Source organism: Podarcis pityusensis (genome assembly GCF_964106645.2).
Source record: "Podarcis pityusensis genome assembly, chromosome: 4".
NCBI lineage: Eukaryota > Metazoa > Chordata > Lepidosauria > Squamata > Lacertidae > Podarcis > Podarcis pityusensis.
The window spans coordinates 62,059,290-62,074,214 of NC_138027.1; the positions used below are offsets into that span (position 1 = coordinate 62,059,290).

The window sequence follows — 14,925 nt, forward strand, 5'->3', positions numbered from 1 at the left end:
TGGAGATCACTCACGCAGGGGACTTTCCAGGGAATACTTTCCTGAGGTACCCCAATCTCTCAGTCCTGCCAAGGGCTGCTTGCTGGTGTGTGTCTGTTTTAAGGCTGTTCAGAAGTGGGTCAAATGTTAAAAGTTTGTCTAGAAGATGAAAGGAAACATGTTGCTTAAATGCTAAGGGACAAGCAACTTTAAATCATATAAATCCATATTAAGACTTATGCAAATGTAATCTGCAGTGGAAAGCACTGTTATTAATGTCTTGTTTTAATTATTTCTCTGCTTTACCATATTTGCTGTTGCTACATTAAGCCAACTCCCATATATTGTGTAAAAGACCCACTGCACTATTCTTTTAAAGCTGATATCTATTTATTTATTTTCCAGGATTGTATCGGGTAAGAAGGGGCAGGGAATGGATGCTAGCAAAACTTTAAGCTGCATTTAAAGAGTAGTTCCACACATTTTATCAATCACTAGGGGGCTCCAGTTGCTTACTTCTTACAACATAGCTGATGTTATCAGGTATCAGAGTAGACCAATGTTCTTTTTTAAAAAGAGTATTCTTATTATTTTTTTGAAAACAATTTTTCATCACATACAAAACAACATAGCTCCAAACATAACAACCACAATATTTTAGAAGATCAGATCACATTGCTGTAGTTTAGAGGCTAGACCAAGGTTGCTTCTACACTGTTTTAAATCTTATGTAATCACTCACTGTATGCCATTTTTAAACTAACTCTGAAGGCACTGGTATGTGCATCATTATGCTTAGAGGATATCCTGGAAGAAATGCACTTTGCATTTTCAAATCTGAGGAGGGAAAGTAACCCTCTTTCTTAAGCCCGTTTAGAAACTGGGGTTGCCAACCTTTGAGGGCCTGTGAGCCAACTTTGCAATTCTAGAGTGTCATGCTGCTTCTTGCCCCCTCCCCCAGAGCTGTCTCCCCCATAACCACTAGGCAGAATAAGAAAACACACACATGCACACTTCATTTCCCCAAAGAATCTGAGTAAAAGTTGGATACAGAATGATTAGAACAGCTCATTTTGAATTCACATTGTGTTGCAAGGAGTCCTCACTCAAACCACCATCAGATTAAAGCTTTCAGTGGCAGACTGCACAGTAAAAATCACAGATCTCGGACACGTGTCCGAGAAAAAGATAGGAAGCCATTTTATACCAAATAAGACCAATGGCCTATCCAGCTGTCTACACTGTTGTCTACACTACACATTGTCTACACTGACTGGCTGTGCCTCTCCAGGATCCCAGACAGAGTCTTTCCCAGCTCTAACCTGGAGATAAAGGAGGTTGAACCCAGTACATTTTGCATGTGCTTCACCACTGAGTGATGGCCTTTCCCCGAGACAAGGAAAGTTCCTACTTACAGATAAAAGACAGCAGTTGTACGTAAAAATGATCATCAGCCAAAGATGGCAAATGATGGCTTATTAAGCATTCTACCACAAGTCTAAAAACAAAGGAGGAAATTTCAGTTTCTCCTGATCATAGCTCAAATTTCTCTTTGCTATTTCAAAAGTCTGAAATTATGGTTCTTATTGATAATTTTATTATATATGTGTGTGTGTGTGTGTGTGTGTGTGTGTGTGTAAACCACTTTGAGGGTTCTTAAATATATACTCAAGTGGTGCATACATTTTATGAAATGAATATAAATTATATATTAAAATATTTCTTTATGTCTGCATGCAATGCTACCCAACCCAACAGGCTTTACTTTCTGATGAACAGCCTGTAAATAAAAATGTTTCTAGTTCTCAGTGACAGGAGTCTGGAAATATTGGCTGATAGGTGAACACAGATTAGGCAGCAACAAACTATTTTAACAACAGACAGTTTCACAAAAGGGCTTTGTGTGGGAACAAAAAGAGGAAGAAAGAATTAAAAGTTGTTTGACAGCAGAAGGTTATTTATAAAGCTCCTCCTATGCCTTGCACAGAGACTTCCGTTTAAAAACCTATTGTGACTTGAGACCCGGGGGGCGGTATGTGTGGAAACCACTTGCCACCTACAAGGCTGTAAATGAAACTCTTACCCATGAGCTACAGTAACGGAAAAGAAGTGTTACATAAGAAGCTTTTAAGGCAACCAAATGCCTGTGCAACATTTCTGCACAACATTGCAAGCTGCTGCACAGTCCTTGCCTTAAGGAGCAGCTTAGTTCTTCAAGGTAAGTGAGAACCAGACTATACCATATACAGATTATTTTTTCTTGTGTGTGCATTGGGCTATCTGCTGTGTGTCTCCGATGTACACGCTTCATGATGCTGCCTGTATAATTTCAATGAGGTGCAATCTAGAGTTGTAAGGATTTAGACCTACAGTCTAAACTGCAAATGAAACCAGTTTAACTGAAGAACTTAGGTGGAAATTAAATGCGTCTTATCTTATCGAGTTAAACTTACTCAATGGGTTAAGGCTTTCAATGGTTCTCAGAATGCTGATTACTTTACTGAAGTATGGCATCCATTTATAACCTCCTCAAATGAAAACAATGTCCTCTTGGACCCACCGCATACACTTGGTTGGTTATGGAGCAATGAGCTTCATGGTTGAAGCTGTCTTGTCCTAACTGAACGGGGAGGGGGTAATTTGTTATTATTGAGTGGATTTAATTTTGTAGCGTGCATTTACAAAAACAACAGATATTTCTGTGTCAAAAATATAACTGAAATTGAACTTAAACAATATACTAAGAGAAGGAAAGATCGAGGAACTATAATATGCTGCCTTCATAGATACTGTTATTGACCAAATCCACCCTTAATTTCATATAGATGTAATAGGTCACATACACAGCAATCGTTGACTAGCTCTGTGCAGTAAGACATGCACGAAGATTTATTCTCTCCAATATTTTCCTGTTGTGCCTAAAAGCAGAGTAATAGTAGGTGTACAATACTATTGCATTTCTAGTCAGCGCCACACAAGCTGTGCAGACGATGTTTTTGAGTGTCCTTTCCTCTGCACACTCTTCCTATGCAGAGATCCATTATCTCTAGGAAGAGTAGCTGTAGGCAATGGGTGTGAATAGCTGGGCAACATCCCTCTAACTGTAAAAAAAGGGGGGAATGTTATAAAGAAATAGTTTAAGAACCTGAAACTCCAAAATAAAAAGAGCAGAACTTCTCTGCTGTTATTCAGAAAGTTGTCAGGAACATTTTGTAATTCTCCTCCCCCTCACCCCCGCCACCAAGAAACCCCCATTGCTGTTTGGTTCTGTGCCTTTCTTAAATAGAATAAATAACCTCTCTTCTGTTTCCCTGAAACCACTGCCATTTTCTCTCTTAACTAACAGCCTTCCAACTTATACTTGAAGCATAATGTTCAACTGTTTCCTAAGCCCTGTAAACATCTGTAGGATGAAAGAGAACAAACAATCCGTTATGTATTCTCTGATGTCAAACTTTGTGGCACTTCTTGTTTCTTGCCATTTGTATATTAACATAAGCTGTGATCAGAAAGAGAAAGAAAAGTAAGTATGTGGGTAGGTATTCTCAGATAATATGCAGCCTACTCGCCTCCGACATTACTTTCCTCGGCTTTTTCTACTTTCCTTTTTTCTAGATCCATAGAACCTTTCAGGGCAAGGGCTGTAGTTCAGTGATAGAGCACATGCTTTGCCATGCTAAACTTCTATTATTTTCCTTTTTAAGGGGGCTGCAAATGCTTCCCCCCTCCCAGAATCAAATGAGCACTAAACTTGTGCTCCATTACATTCCATTAGTTTTCAAAAAGTGGCTTGTGAAAGCTCAAATTTAATGTGCAAAATAACAAGGAAATGTCAGGAAATCAGAATCAGCTGCAGTATGAATGCAGGCAAAGCTTCACAAACCCCATCCCACTCTGGAATTAGCGTGCATTTAATGACCTATAATTTATCCCAATCTGGCTGATGTTTCTTATCTCCCTAGTAGCTGGTAATGGTTCCAGTTGTACTTTACACACTTATGTCACTTGCTGTTTGCTTCTGTTATACCATTTCCTTACCTGCCACATTGTGCTTCATGCTAGCTCTTTCTCTTTTCCAGTTCTAGAGGATGTTATCAGAAGGGTACCTCTGTATAATTCCTTATCATGATCTCATGAATTACAAAATCGCTTGCAACCAAGGAGAAGAGACAGTACATGAGATGAGGTCTTTGAATGGCATCACCTATGAATCAACAGAGGAAACACAGGACAGAAATCTCTTTTGGAGATGTAAATCTGTTGGCAAGTTCATCTTCTCTGTTTGTTCCAATGACAACAGAAACAATAGAAGGCAGATGGATACACAGACTCCAAATCCAGTATTGGAAAGGCAAATATCTCCAGCTGTGGAAATCTGTACAGGACCTGCTATCAACAGAGACACTTACCTAGTTCCACCTTCTTGTAAAAGCATTTGCAAGAATTACAATGACCTGCATATTGCTGGTGACCAGGTACTGCCTATGAGTTCAGTTAAAACAGATTTTACCTATGACAGTGGGATAGGTCCATTCTTGGAGTCATCAGAGATCCCACCACCAATGGAATCCATATCAATGCCACCTGCTGAGGTCCCTCGCAAGCCAACCAATAGGTATTCTTCATGCTGGAGAGTGGCCAGCATCATGCAACACCAGCAACCCCTCTCAAATTCACTACTGAATAACTACTTGGAGGAGAAGGTGGTGGAGCTGTACAAGCAGTATATCATGGATGGCATGGGTAGCAGTTCATCCCCTACTCAGATCTTGGCATCAGAATTCATAATGACCAATGTAGATCAAATCAGCATGAAGCTATCACAAGAAAGGAACATGAAGACCACCCAAGCCAAGGATATGGTTATTAACTGCCTATTGCGACTAGCCAGTGGGAAAATCTCCACTGAAATGAGCACTCCTAGTCTTCACATTTCCCAGTTTAGCACTGTGACTAAATAAATAAAGCCTGCACCTAGACATTTCTGGGTCACCTTTGTTAAAAGTCAGTTTCGTTTCAGTAAGGTGAAGTCCCTTGGATATGGTCAGAGCACCAAATACTAACTATTATATAGGCGAACTCCTGGAAGAAGGCTTGGTTTGTAAACCATACAGAAACCTTAGATGCCTTCCCCCCCCCCCCAATGTAAATGATTCATGCTTCCTTCCAATAATCCTACTTCCACATTTCCACATTTTATTAACCCAAATGTGGTTGTTGTCCCATTGCATCACACTGTTTTGTATCCTAATGAGAAGGAACATTGGCCCTGTTGCCTTGGCAATGGGGACCATTTTGTGTCCACCTCCCTTCACTAAGCAGCAGCAGGTTGGAGGAATGGTGGCTTCAAACAGGCATGAAGAAGAGAGTTGTTTCCCCATTGGAAGATTTTGCAATTAAAAATTAAACCTCATGGGAATTCAGCACAGTACTAATTCTAAATATCCCTTTCAGTGTATAATTATTTTCCTCCCTTCACAATACCTTGAGCCTCCAAGTACATTTCTACCCCCTTCTTGGTTTTAATGTATCTATGTGGTATTTTTGTCTGTCTGCTTGGGTGGCTTTGGTTTGCCCTGGGCAATATAAAATGACTAACAAATTTAATAAACCAACCAACAAACAAATAAACCATTGTGTAGATGACTGTGTGTCTGCCCAGGTGGTATAGGACTGCATGACACCTTTATCCCAGTGCCTACTCTGTCCTTGCTTCTCCAATCACACCTTGAGAACTCCAGAAATTGCCAGAGGGTCCTACAGAGCATCTGTGGACCCTGATTGCTTGAACTCCTGATTCTGCCTGAGACAGCTTTTCCAAAAATGATGGCATTCCCTTGCCCACTCTCTTGTTTACATTCCTATTACTTGTATTCTCTCCCCCTGTTTCCCTGTGGAATTCCTGGTCCCTCGTGTTCCTTAGCCACTCTTCCTTATTGCAACTAAAGCCAACATATGTCTAATTGAAATGACCACATATTGTCCCCTTGCCTCCCTACCTCTACCTCCTTTTCTCTTCCATTTTAGACCATAAGCTCTCCCCACCCCACTGTGTCATATCTGATGATAAGGACTGGTGGTAACTGGTTTGACTTGACTTGAAACTTTGCATTGCACAGGGTATCAATTGTCATAGGTCTTTGCCACTTGAACAAAAAGAGAAACTTGATTAGTTTTCATTTTTTATTATGTCATCAACAAATAAACTCTTATCACTAGTGGTCCAGTGAATGGAATGAAAATGTGGTTGCGTTGAAGCTCAGATAGTTATGACCAATAAAAATAAAGATGTTTTGTCTCAATATTTTTCTCAGTGAGTTTAGTCAGTTGTTGAGCAGCCCTGCAACAATGGAAAGCCATACGACAAGGAAATGATACTATGGCCAAGTATGTTAAAAGCAGACCCCCCCCACCCAATTTTGCAGTGATACTTTCAATTTCCTGTAATTTACTTTTTCTTCCCTACAGTTAGAAGTCTGTGCCATAACACTCAACCCACACTTATTCCTACTCTCACAGATCTAATGCGCAATTGCAGATTCTTTCTAAAGGGTTGCTATGGATCCAGCCATAATTCAGAAAGGGAGCCGAGGCTCTTCTGAAGGTCTGGAAAATAGAACTGTCATATGTATGTATACACTAACTTGGCATTGTATCCTCAATTTTGTGCTTTGCATTTATAACGTAAAAATGAACACCTGCACACCCCACAGTTTCTGCCCCATTTGTGGCAGGGCTGAGGATGCCGTTGTAGCCATTCAGCACAATGGAGCAGCAGGAGCCAGGGTTAGGATTGCCTCCTAAGCATATGAACATATTTGGTGGCAATTAATTTTGTCCTTAACCAGTTTTTGTTGTTTTCATTGAATTGAACAAATAACTGAAATGTAACAGAATGTGAATTCCAAAGACAGCACTTCAAAGCTGGGGAAAACCCAGCACCTCTGCTTTATAAACCATTTGCAGCAGTTACTAGTCAGGGTTACAAAGATCACAGCTTGCTCTCTGTTTCACTTTCACAACTTCAGAATTACCTTATTTCACTCTCTTTGCAAAGCTGCACTAGAAGTATACAAATGTGTGAAGAACTTCATTGCGTTGTATAGGGGAAGGACTGAGTTATCCCCATAATATATATTTTAAAATTCATATTTACTGGGTAATAGAACATTTTCTTTTTAACTTGTTACTTAGACTGAGCTGGCAAATTCCTGTGGGTAGAGAAGCTCTAATACCCATTCGCTCCACTTTTTGTGGACTTTCTGCATGTGCCTGTTTTGCAGCTGTTGTTTCCTTATCTGTCAATGGGAGTGGGAAGAGAAAAATCTTTGCTGTTGAAAGCAACTGTGCAGTTGTTCCCCTCTATAGATGTGCACACCCTTTGGAAGCAATGCAGATGAATAATGTTTGCATTCATATATCCTTGCATAGATCTCTCATATGCAAGGATAGTCCCCATTTAAGTGAAGAAAGTTGATCTCTGTGTGCACCCCTTTGTGAAGGTGGATTAAAGCAAATGAAGCAGCTCATGTCATGGTTCCTTTATCGGATACTGTAAGACAAAAACAATAGGTGGCAATGCTCTTTTTCCATTTATGCAAGGATTTACACTTGCGCAGTGGAACTTTCCCCTCTCCGTTTGGGTTCCCAGATGTGAACCAGGATTTACAGATGTGGACACACAAATGTTTAAAGGTGAGTGTACATGCATTAATTACTTCACTATTTTGTATATTTGCTGTGGAAAACACTGGCAGGTAACACCTGTTCCCCATAGCAATCACCATGTGCAATAGCTAATGTTGCGTTGTGTTGTAGGCAACTATTTTCTAAGAGTAGACCCACTATTTTCTAAGAGTAGATCCACTGAAATCAATGATCCTTAGTTAGTCATGTTCTTTTATTTCTATGGGTTTACTCTGGGTAAAAATTAGTTGACTACTGAGGTTGTAGAAATTTAAGTGGCAGGCCATGTGTGCATCTTTTGCAAAAATATGTAGCAAAAATTTGCACCCTTAGTGTTTTTTATATGTGGGGAGTCGTATTTCAAATATTTGTAAGTGGTGTACTTCAAAGCTTGTTGTCGGGTGTGGTATACTTTAAAGCTTAAAAAAAAGAATTCTGAGCGCAGGAATCTGGGAAGTTAAGTGTGGTTTCATCTCACAGAAATTGAAACTTGTCAAACACTTCAGTTTTCCAAGTATCTAAATTCTTGGCTTAGGTATGTGAAGAACAGGTGGTGTGTAGCTCATAGAAATAGCTTCATGCACACACTTTTGAAATAGCAAATAATGATATATGGCCCCTATTCTGAAGTGAACACAGCTACCAGGGGGAAAAAATATTTCTACATTACAGATGTTCAGTGATCTTAATTCAAGGAAATTCCAGATGGAACCCGGGACACACAGATTACTTATGAAGTGTTACTGAATCTTTGATAATCAATATATATTCTAGAAAACATGGTGAGATAAAAATGTGAAGTGATGTGATCATATTCATGAAAAGAAGTTGAAACCATGAATATTTTGCATGCCTCTATTTTTCAGTACATTATTTTTAAGGCAGGGCCAAATTATTTCCTAATGCTTTTATCTCTTGTCTCAAGTGTTTGTCTAACAGGCAATGAATTTGATGACAGCCTCTATTAAATACATTACAAGAGTCATTACACCACTGATGCATGTAAAGGAACCTATAAGTGTTTAAAGACTAACAGAAATTGTTAGAAGATAAGACAGTTTTAGCTTCTGTTCCATTTACATTTCAATTGGCATGAGCTGTGGGGGGTTTTCATTGACCACGTGGCTGCATTCAAATCATAAAGATCAACGGCATACAAGAAAAGTCATTGATCTTTGTTCCATTTCAATGTATTCAGATAGCCTCTAAAATTTAAAATCTTGACAAGAGAACAGTGCTATGTCAGGTGCCCTGGAGCATTATGGAAAATTTAAAATGGCATGCCCATATCCTGTTGAGGGGGTCCGACCCAGGGCAGGCATCAGCACTGATGGGTCCTACCTGGTTGCAGAAGCCAAAGCAGCTTCTCACAGGTGCCAGATGCTGATGCTGAGCCTGTTAAGAAACACACATTTGCAGTTCTATGCATGCTAAGTCCCACTGAATTCAGTGGTGATTTTTTTTGCAAGGGACAGAACAATCCAAACCAGGTGGTTTTTTTTTCATTGAGTGGAGTCATCCCTTTCTCCAACTTTGCCTGCTATACAAGGCTTCTGCTGAATGTGGGTAAGTCACTGATGAGATCAGCATCCATGGTAGCCAGTGAAAAGTCCCAAAACCGGGCAATGCAAGGTGGGGAGAGGATGAGTTGCCCCCAGGATCCATTGGGTCCTAGACTGGTTTCACTGCCATTGTGCAACAGCATCGGGCCCAATCTGGGCTGAATTCTAGCTCCAGATCTGATACCCTCTCCCCCTGCTCTTGTTTCACCCCGACCGCTGTGTGCAGCAGGGCTACAGATACAGCCATGGTCCTGCTGCTCTGTAAAACCCTGCTGACAAGGGAAAGAGGATATTTTGATTATGCCCTTAGTGTGCATAGTATTTCAGCCTAAAAATAAATCCTCTCATTTATATAGGTCCCAGTTCTGTTATCCCAGCACATCCCTTGCTCATGTTAAGTAGCACTTTACTCTGCATGTTATATCTGGTTGTAACATTACATTCATGTACTCATATCTCTATTCTCTGACTCTGCAAATACCCTAAAAGGTACTTAGGAAATAATTATTCCTAGCTTGTTTGCTTCTATGGATAGGATAGCCAGTGAGAGTGAGAAAGTGCCACTTTTAAAGAGTAATTTAGCATAAGAACAGGAACAATCCTGGGCTAATAGAATTCCTGTGGTAAATAATTAACCTGTTGTTTACTCTGAGGGTGGATAAATGATACTTTTAAAAAGGGAAATTCTAACCTATTCAAATTATTTTCTGTTCAGCAGTTTAATTTATTAGTGCCTGTTTTCTTCTAAAATAAAATGTGGAGTGATGAGGGGAATACCAACAAGGTCTGTGGGTTTGGTACGTGCCAGCAGCCACCTGTGTATTTTGTCATAAACGATGAGGAGGCACTTCCTCAAGTGACCAGAAATGGAAGTGATAATTTTGACTGATAGGGAAGTAGAGCTTTAGCACAGAAACGATTCTCACTCAATCTGAAATTTCTCTAAGTGTCACTGTTAGGACCTATTTACTAATGGCAGTTGCACCTGGAATGGGGCACAGGTGCAGCTACTTTGATTATTCTGCCTCACTGCCCACAGACTTGAAGAAAGGAAGATAGAAGAGGCTTCTGACAAGCAAGTGAGTATTTCTGTTAGAGCAACTTGACTGCATTTACAGAGAGTTGTGGCTCTGTGGAATTTTATGCCCTCCAGATGTTGTTTTGCTCCATCTCCCAGCCCCAGTAGGCATGGCTTACAATGTACATTTCTGGAGAAGGACAGGTCTTTTTACAGAACTTCATTTCATTTAAAGCAGTATCATGTCACTTTAAATAGTCAAGGCTTCCACCAAAGGATCCTGGGAACTGAAGTTTGCTAAGGGTGCTGAGAGCTGTTAGAGGACCCCTATTCCCTTTACAGATCTAGAATTACATGCCCATTTCTCTGATAAAAATAGGGACACCCTATTCCATAATAATAATTTTACTATTTACACTGTGCAGTCAGAGTTGCTCCAGTTGGGTAGCTTCCAACATATATAAAACATTAAACTTTAAACAAACTTCCCTATACAGGGCTATCTTCAGATGGCTTGGGGGTAGGATAACTCTATACCCTCACAACATTTCTCCAGTGAAAATAGGGATGTCCTAAGGGAAAGCAGGACATTCTGGGATCAAATTAGAAACTGGGACGGCTTCTGTAAATCTGGGACTGTCCCTGGAAAATAGGGACACTTGGAGGGTCTGGAATTACAGCTCAGAGTTCCCTGGGAAGGCAGATTAAACCACTCGGGGAACCTTCTCAGATTAAACCACGCTGAATGAAACTTTCATTTTGGCAGAAACTACCGGAACGTTTAACAGAAACAAAACAGCTGTTTTAGATGTTAATCATTTCCTTAGCTATTGTTTCCTCTGTCTCAGGAGTTAGATAAAATTCGTGCTGGTTGCACGAGCAGATCAATGAATATTCTAGTGAATGGAAAAGTACTGAAATTTCAGCCTCATGTGAGACTCCAAACTGAACGATCACAGAAGGAAAGTGATTATTTTTTGTCAAATCATTTTACTTTCTTGATGCCACAGTATGCTCGTCATGCACACGCAGACGAGAAAGCTAAAAATAAAATAAAATAGGATTTTAAACACTGAGCTAATTCAAGCTGTTGGAGTAAGAGCTGAATCTGAAGCTGCTACCGAGATGAGTGTCTATTGTAGGATTCTTGCTCCTCATGCAGGCAGAGTTTTATATATAGGAGGGTCCACATGATGATCCCAAAGCCAGCCTGTATTCCCCCTTCCCCACCGCACTTACTATTTAATTCAGATTTACCCTTTCTGGAGAAAACCTTGCAAGTTTTAAAAAAACAAACCCCTGTTGGCAATGACCTGTTTGTGAGATCTGAATGACCCATTTACAGTATGAATCCCCTTGCCTGGAAGAAACCTGAAAGTCATATCACTGTACTGAGTTATGGACTATTATTCATTCATTCATGCATTCAGACTTTATTGGCATAATCTGTGGACTAATATAACTTTGTAGAACTCTACCAATCTTTTCAGTTCTTTTTGGAGAAGGGTGCGTGTATGAGTGCATAATCTTGCTTTTCTACAACCAGGGCTGTCTTAAGCATATGCAGTGCTGAGGTACAAAGATCCGCCCAGTGCACCCCCCCAGGTTGCTCAGTCCCAAGCACAGAGGAAGGCAGGGCCGGCTGGCTGCCTCAGCGTCTCACTGACTCAGTCGCCCCAGAACTCATGGCGCAGAGCCGCCTGGAGCAGAAGAGCCCACCGCGGTGCTCTGACCGATGGGCAGGCTCTTCCCTGGACTCAACTTTCGGGCCCTGGACTCTCGGCCTGGCTCCCCTGACAGCCTGGTGCCTGGGTGCCCTGCACCCCTAGCACCCATGGGTAAGACGGCCCTGCCTAAAACTGCATTTTCCCCAATTGTTGGTGGAAGCCTCACTCTACTTCTCTCTCTCTCTCTCTCTCTCTCTCTCTCTCTCTCCATTCACATTCATTCAAAAAAGTGGGTGTTATTGTGGGAGGAGAGAAAATGCAGTAAGTGGCCCCTGTCTCTGAGTAGCAACCAAAGGGAGCGGAGTCTGACCTTCTTAGTTGCTATTAGAAACAGCCAAGGACACAGTTCAGAACATACTGTGCAGGCACATACCTGCCCTTAAGGATATGAGCCTGTCCTTCATCTTGGTTGCTGCTTAGCTGTTCACTGTTTTGTGTCCTACCTCACAGGAAGACACTGTACTGTGTGACGTGACTGTTTCTGCCCCCTTGCCAGACACATTGGAAGGACAAGATTCACATGCAGAGGCTGATACTTTGTGGTTCCTTATCACGCAAGTGTCGCATGGGTGCCTTGTGATGCTAGTGTGGGAAGTGATCGCTTTGCTGCCCTCTCATCCCGTGACCAGATTGCATCAAATGTTACTGGCAAACAGAATGTGAGCAGCCATGCTGCAGCTGCTGCTGTGCCAAGGAGGATAAGATTTGGGCCTCAAAAGTTCTTCAGGGCTGGCTTGAAAAATGCTGCACTTCCACTGCTGTGTAAATGCACTAGCAGTAGGGTGACAGACAGAACCGTCTAAGCTCATGTCCAGTATGCCGTTTTGTACAGTATATTAATCACATGTGGAAAACACAGCAAAATGTTGCAGTATGTGGAGAGCTACTCTTCAGCATTCTGCACACTCCATTGTGTTCCTCCATCTACTCAGTTTCATTTCTCCCCAATGGTCAATCAGCATTTCATGCCCACTGCTCAAGCTCAGCCATGACTGGGCTCCTTTTGGGGTGTGTGTGTTCTCCTCAATATTTTTGTCTGGAGAATTTTTGTACTTCCACAAACGTTTGAATTTGACTGAGTCAGCTGACACCTTTCTTTTGTGAGTGGGTGATACCACTTTTTCTTCACCATACAGCTCTTGGATAATTGAGATCATTCATAGTATACCTCATTTCCCTAATTTCAACTCAAGTACTGCCGGTATTCTGTAAAAGAGCAGTATGGGCTGAGGTGAAAAGGGATTTTGGGAGTTTTGAAATGATTTTGTAAATTCCTATTAAATAGCCCATTTCCCTTTTCCGTCCACCCAGCTTCTTGAACATTCTTCCTACTCTACCTGCCCTTGCTTCTTCTTTTGTAGATGGAGTAGAGCCAAAATCACTGTAAAGGGCTGGACAATCAAATATTTCATTATCTTGGAAGTACAAGGGAAAATATGGCCACAGTTCTTCAGATGTTGGTGGGAGGAGCTAAATAGGAATGACTGGATAGATAAATGGTAAGGAAAGAGAATTTCAAATAATAATTTTGTTTCCTTCCATCCTGCTTTGGATGGCTTGAAAGGAAATGAGAAATTAGAGGCTACGTTAGTCAGGAGAGGCAACCGTTGGCTGCCTAAAGTGTAGTGTCAGCTGGATTGCTTTACCAGAGATCCGGACTTCCGCTCTCACATATCTTTCTTTCTCCGAGGACATCTGAGCCATAATGGCTGAAATATTCTAGTTCAAATATTAGTACAAGACAGCCTATTGAGATGAAAGAACTCATCCTTTTCTTCCTTAGGACTCCACTTCTGGCAGCAGCTGTAGCAAATCAATTGTAAAGTATGAGCAAAGGGAGTCTGACATGCTGTTCATATATTTCATATGCTAAAATGCATTTAAAACCCACCATTACTTCTCAAAGGGATTTTTTCTTTACAAGGCTGATGGATTTGGAAGGCTTCCTGTATAGACACACAGCCAAACTGACGTGTGAAATGTTTAGAGCTTCCAGGGTGGGGAAGGGGGACTGGGGAATTTAAATGACACCACACACACAAATGCCCTAATTTAGGAGTACTTTAAAGGTAAAGGTAAAGGGACCCCTGACCATTAGGTCCAGTCGTGACTGACTCTGGGGTTGCGGCACTCATCTTGTTTTATTGGCCGAGGGAGCCGATGTACAGCTTCTGGGTCATGTGGCCAGCATGACTAAGCCGCTTCTGGCAAACCAGAGCAGCGCACGGAAACGCTGTTTACCTTCCCGCCGGAGCGGCACCTATTTATCTACTTGCACTTTGTCGTGCTTTTGAACTGCTAGTTGGCAGGAGCAGGGACCGAGCAACGGGAGCTCACCCCATCACAGGGATTTGAACCGCCGACCTTCTGATCGGCAAGTCCTAGGCTCTGTGGTTTAACCCACAGCGCCACCCGCGTCCCAGGAGTACTTTACATTTTTCTTGATCTGATGTACACCTGAATACAACAATTCAGACATTCAAGAGAAATTTAAACAGGACATCATTCAGGTGAATGTTTCATCTCATTGCCACAAAAGTCTGTTTATCTCTGAGATCATATTGTGCTTTACTGATTGAACCAGCTGAATCAGGAAGACCAACAGCACACCCGGACCCAGATCTCAGTGCTGTCTCAGAGCTCTGCAACTGGGAATCCCTGAGACAGCACTTCCTGATTCAGATTCCTCTGGGGAAGTGCCCCCCTTTACACCAGGGGCCTAATACTCTACTGGACTTGCTCAGCCAACACTTAAAGCAAGAGTTGACTGAGAGATGAGAAAATGCTAGACCCATACCAAGGCAGGGATGTCAAATTGAATAAAACACCGGGGGGGGGGGGGGCAGGAAAGCCCTGTTCTGCATAAATGATCACATGATGTGGTGCACCCCCCCCCCCATCAACCTGAAGCACCTGAACCTGCTCTGGAGATTAAGATGAAGATCACAAGACT

The 14,925-nt window shown here is 41.6% G+C and overlaps 1 protein-coding gene and 1 long non-coding RNA gene across 2 annotated transcripts in view; both read left to right on the top strand.

The window, feature by feature from the left end:
• Positions 1-2,014: 2,014 nt before the first annotated feature.
• On the top strand, positions 2,015-4,958 carry TASL (TLR adaptor interacting with endolysosomal SLC15A4). Its single transcript, XM_081001475.1, has 2 exons — positions 2,015-2,197; positions 4,059-4,958. The coding sequence occupies exon 2, from the start codon at positions 4,068-4,070 to the stop codon at positions 4,938-4,940; it is 873 nt and encodes a 290-aa protein (XP_080857601.1). The 5' UTR covers positions 2,015-2,197; positions 4,059-4,067; the 3' UTR covers positions 4,941-4,958.
• Positions 4,959-10,041: 5,083 nt separating this feature from the next.
• Positions 10,042-14,925, top strand: part of LOC308476305 — a 42,344-nt gene continuing 37,460 nt past the window's right edge. Inside the window, exon 1 of the long non-coding RNA XR_013985841.1 lies at positions 10,042-10,306. This is a non-coding gene — a long non-coding RNA (uncharacterized lncRNA). The remainder of the gene's footprint in view (positions 10,307-14,925) is intronic.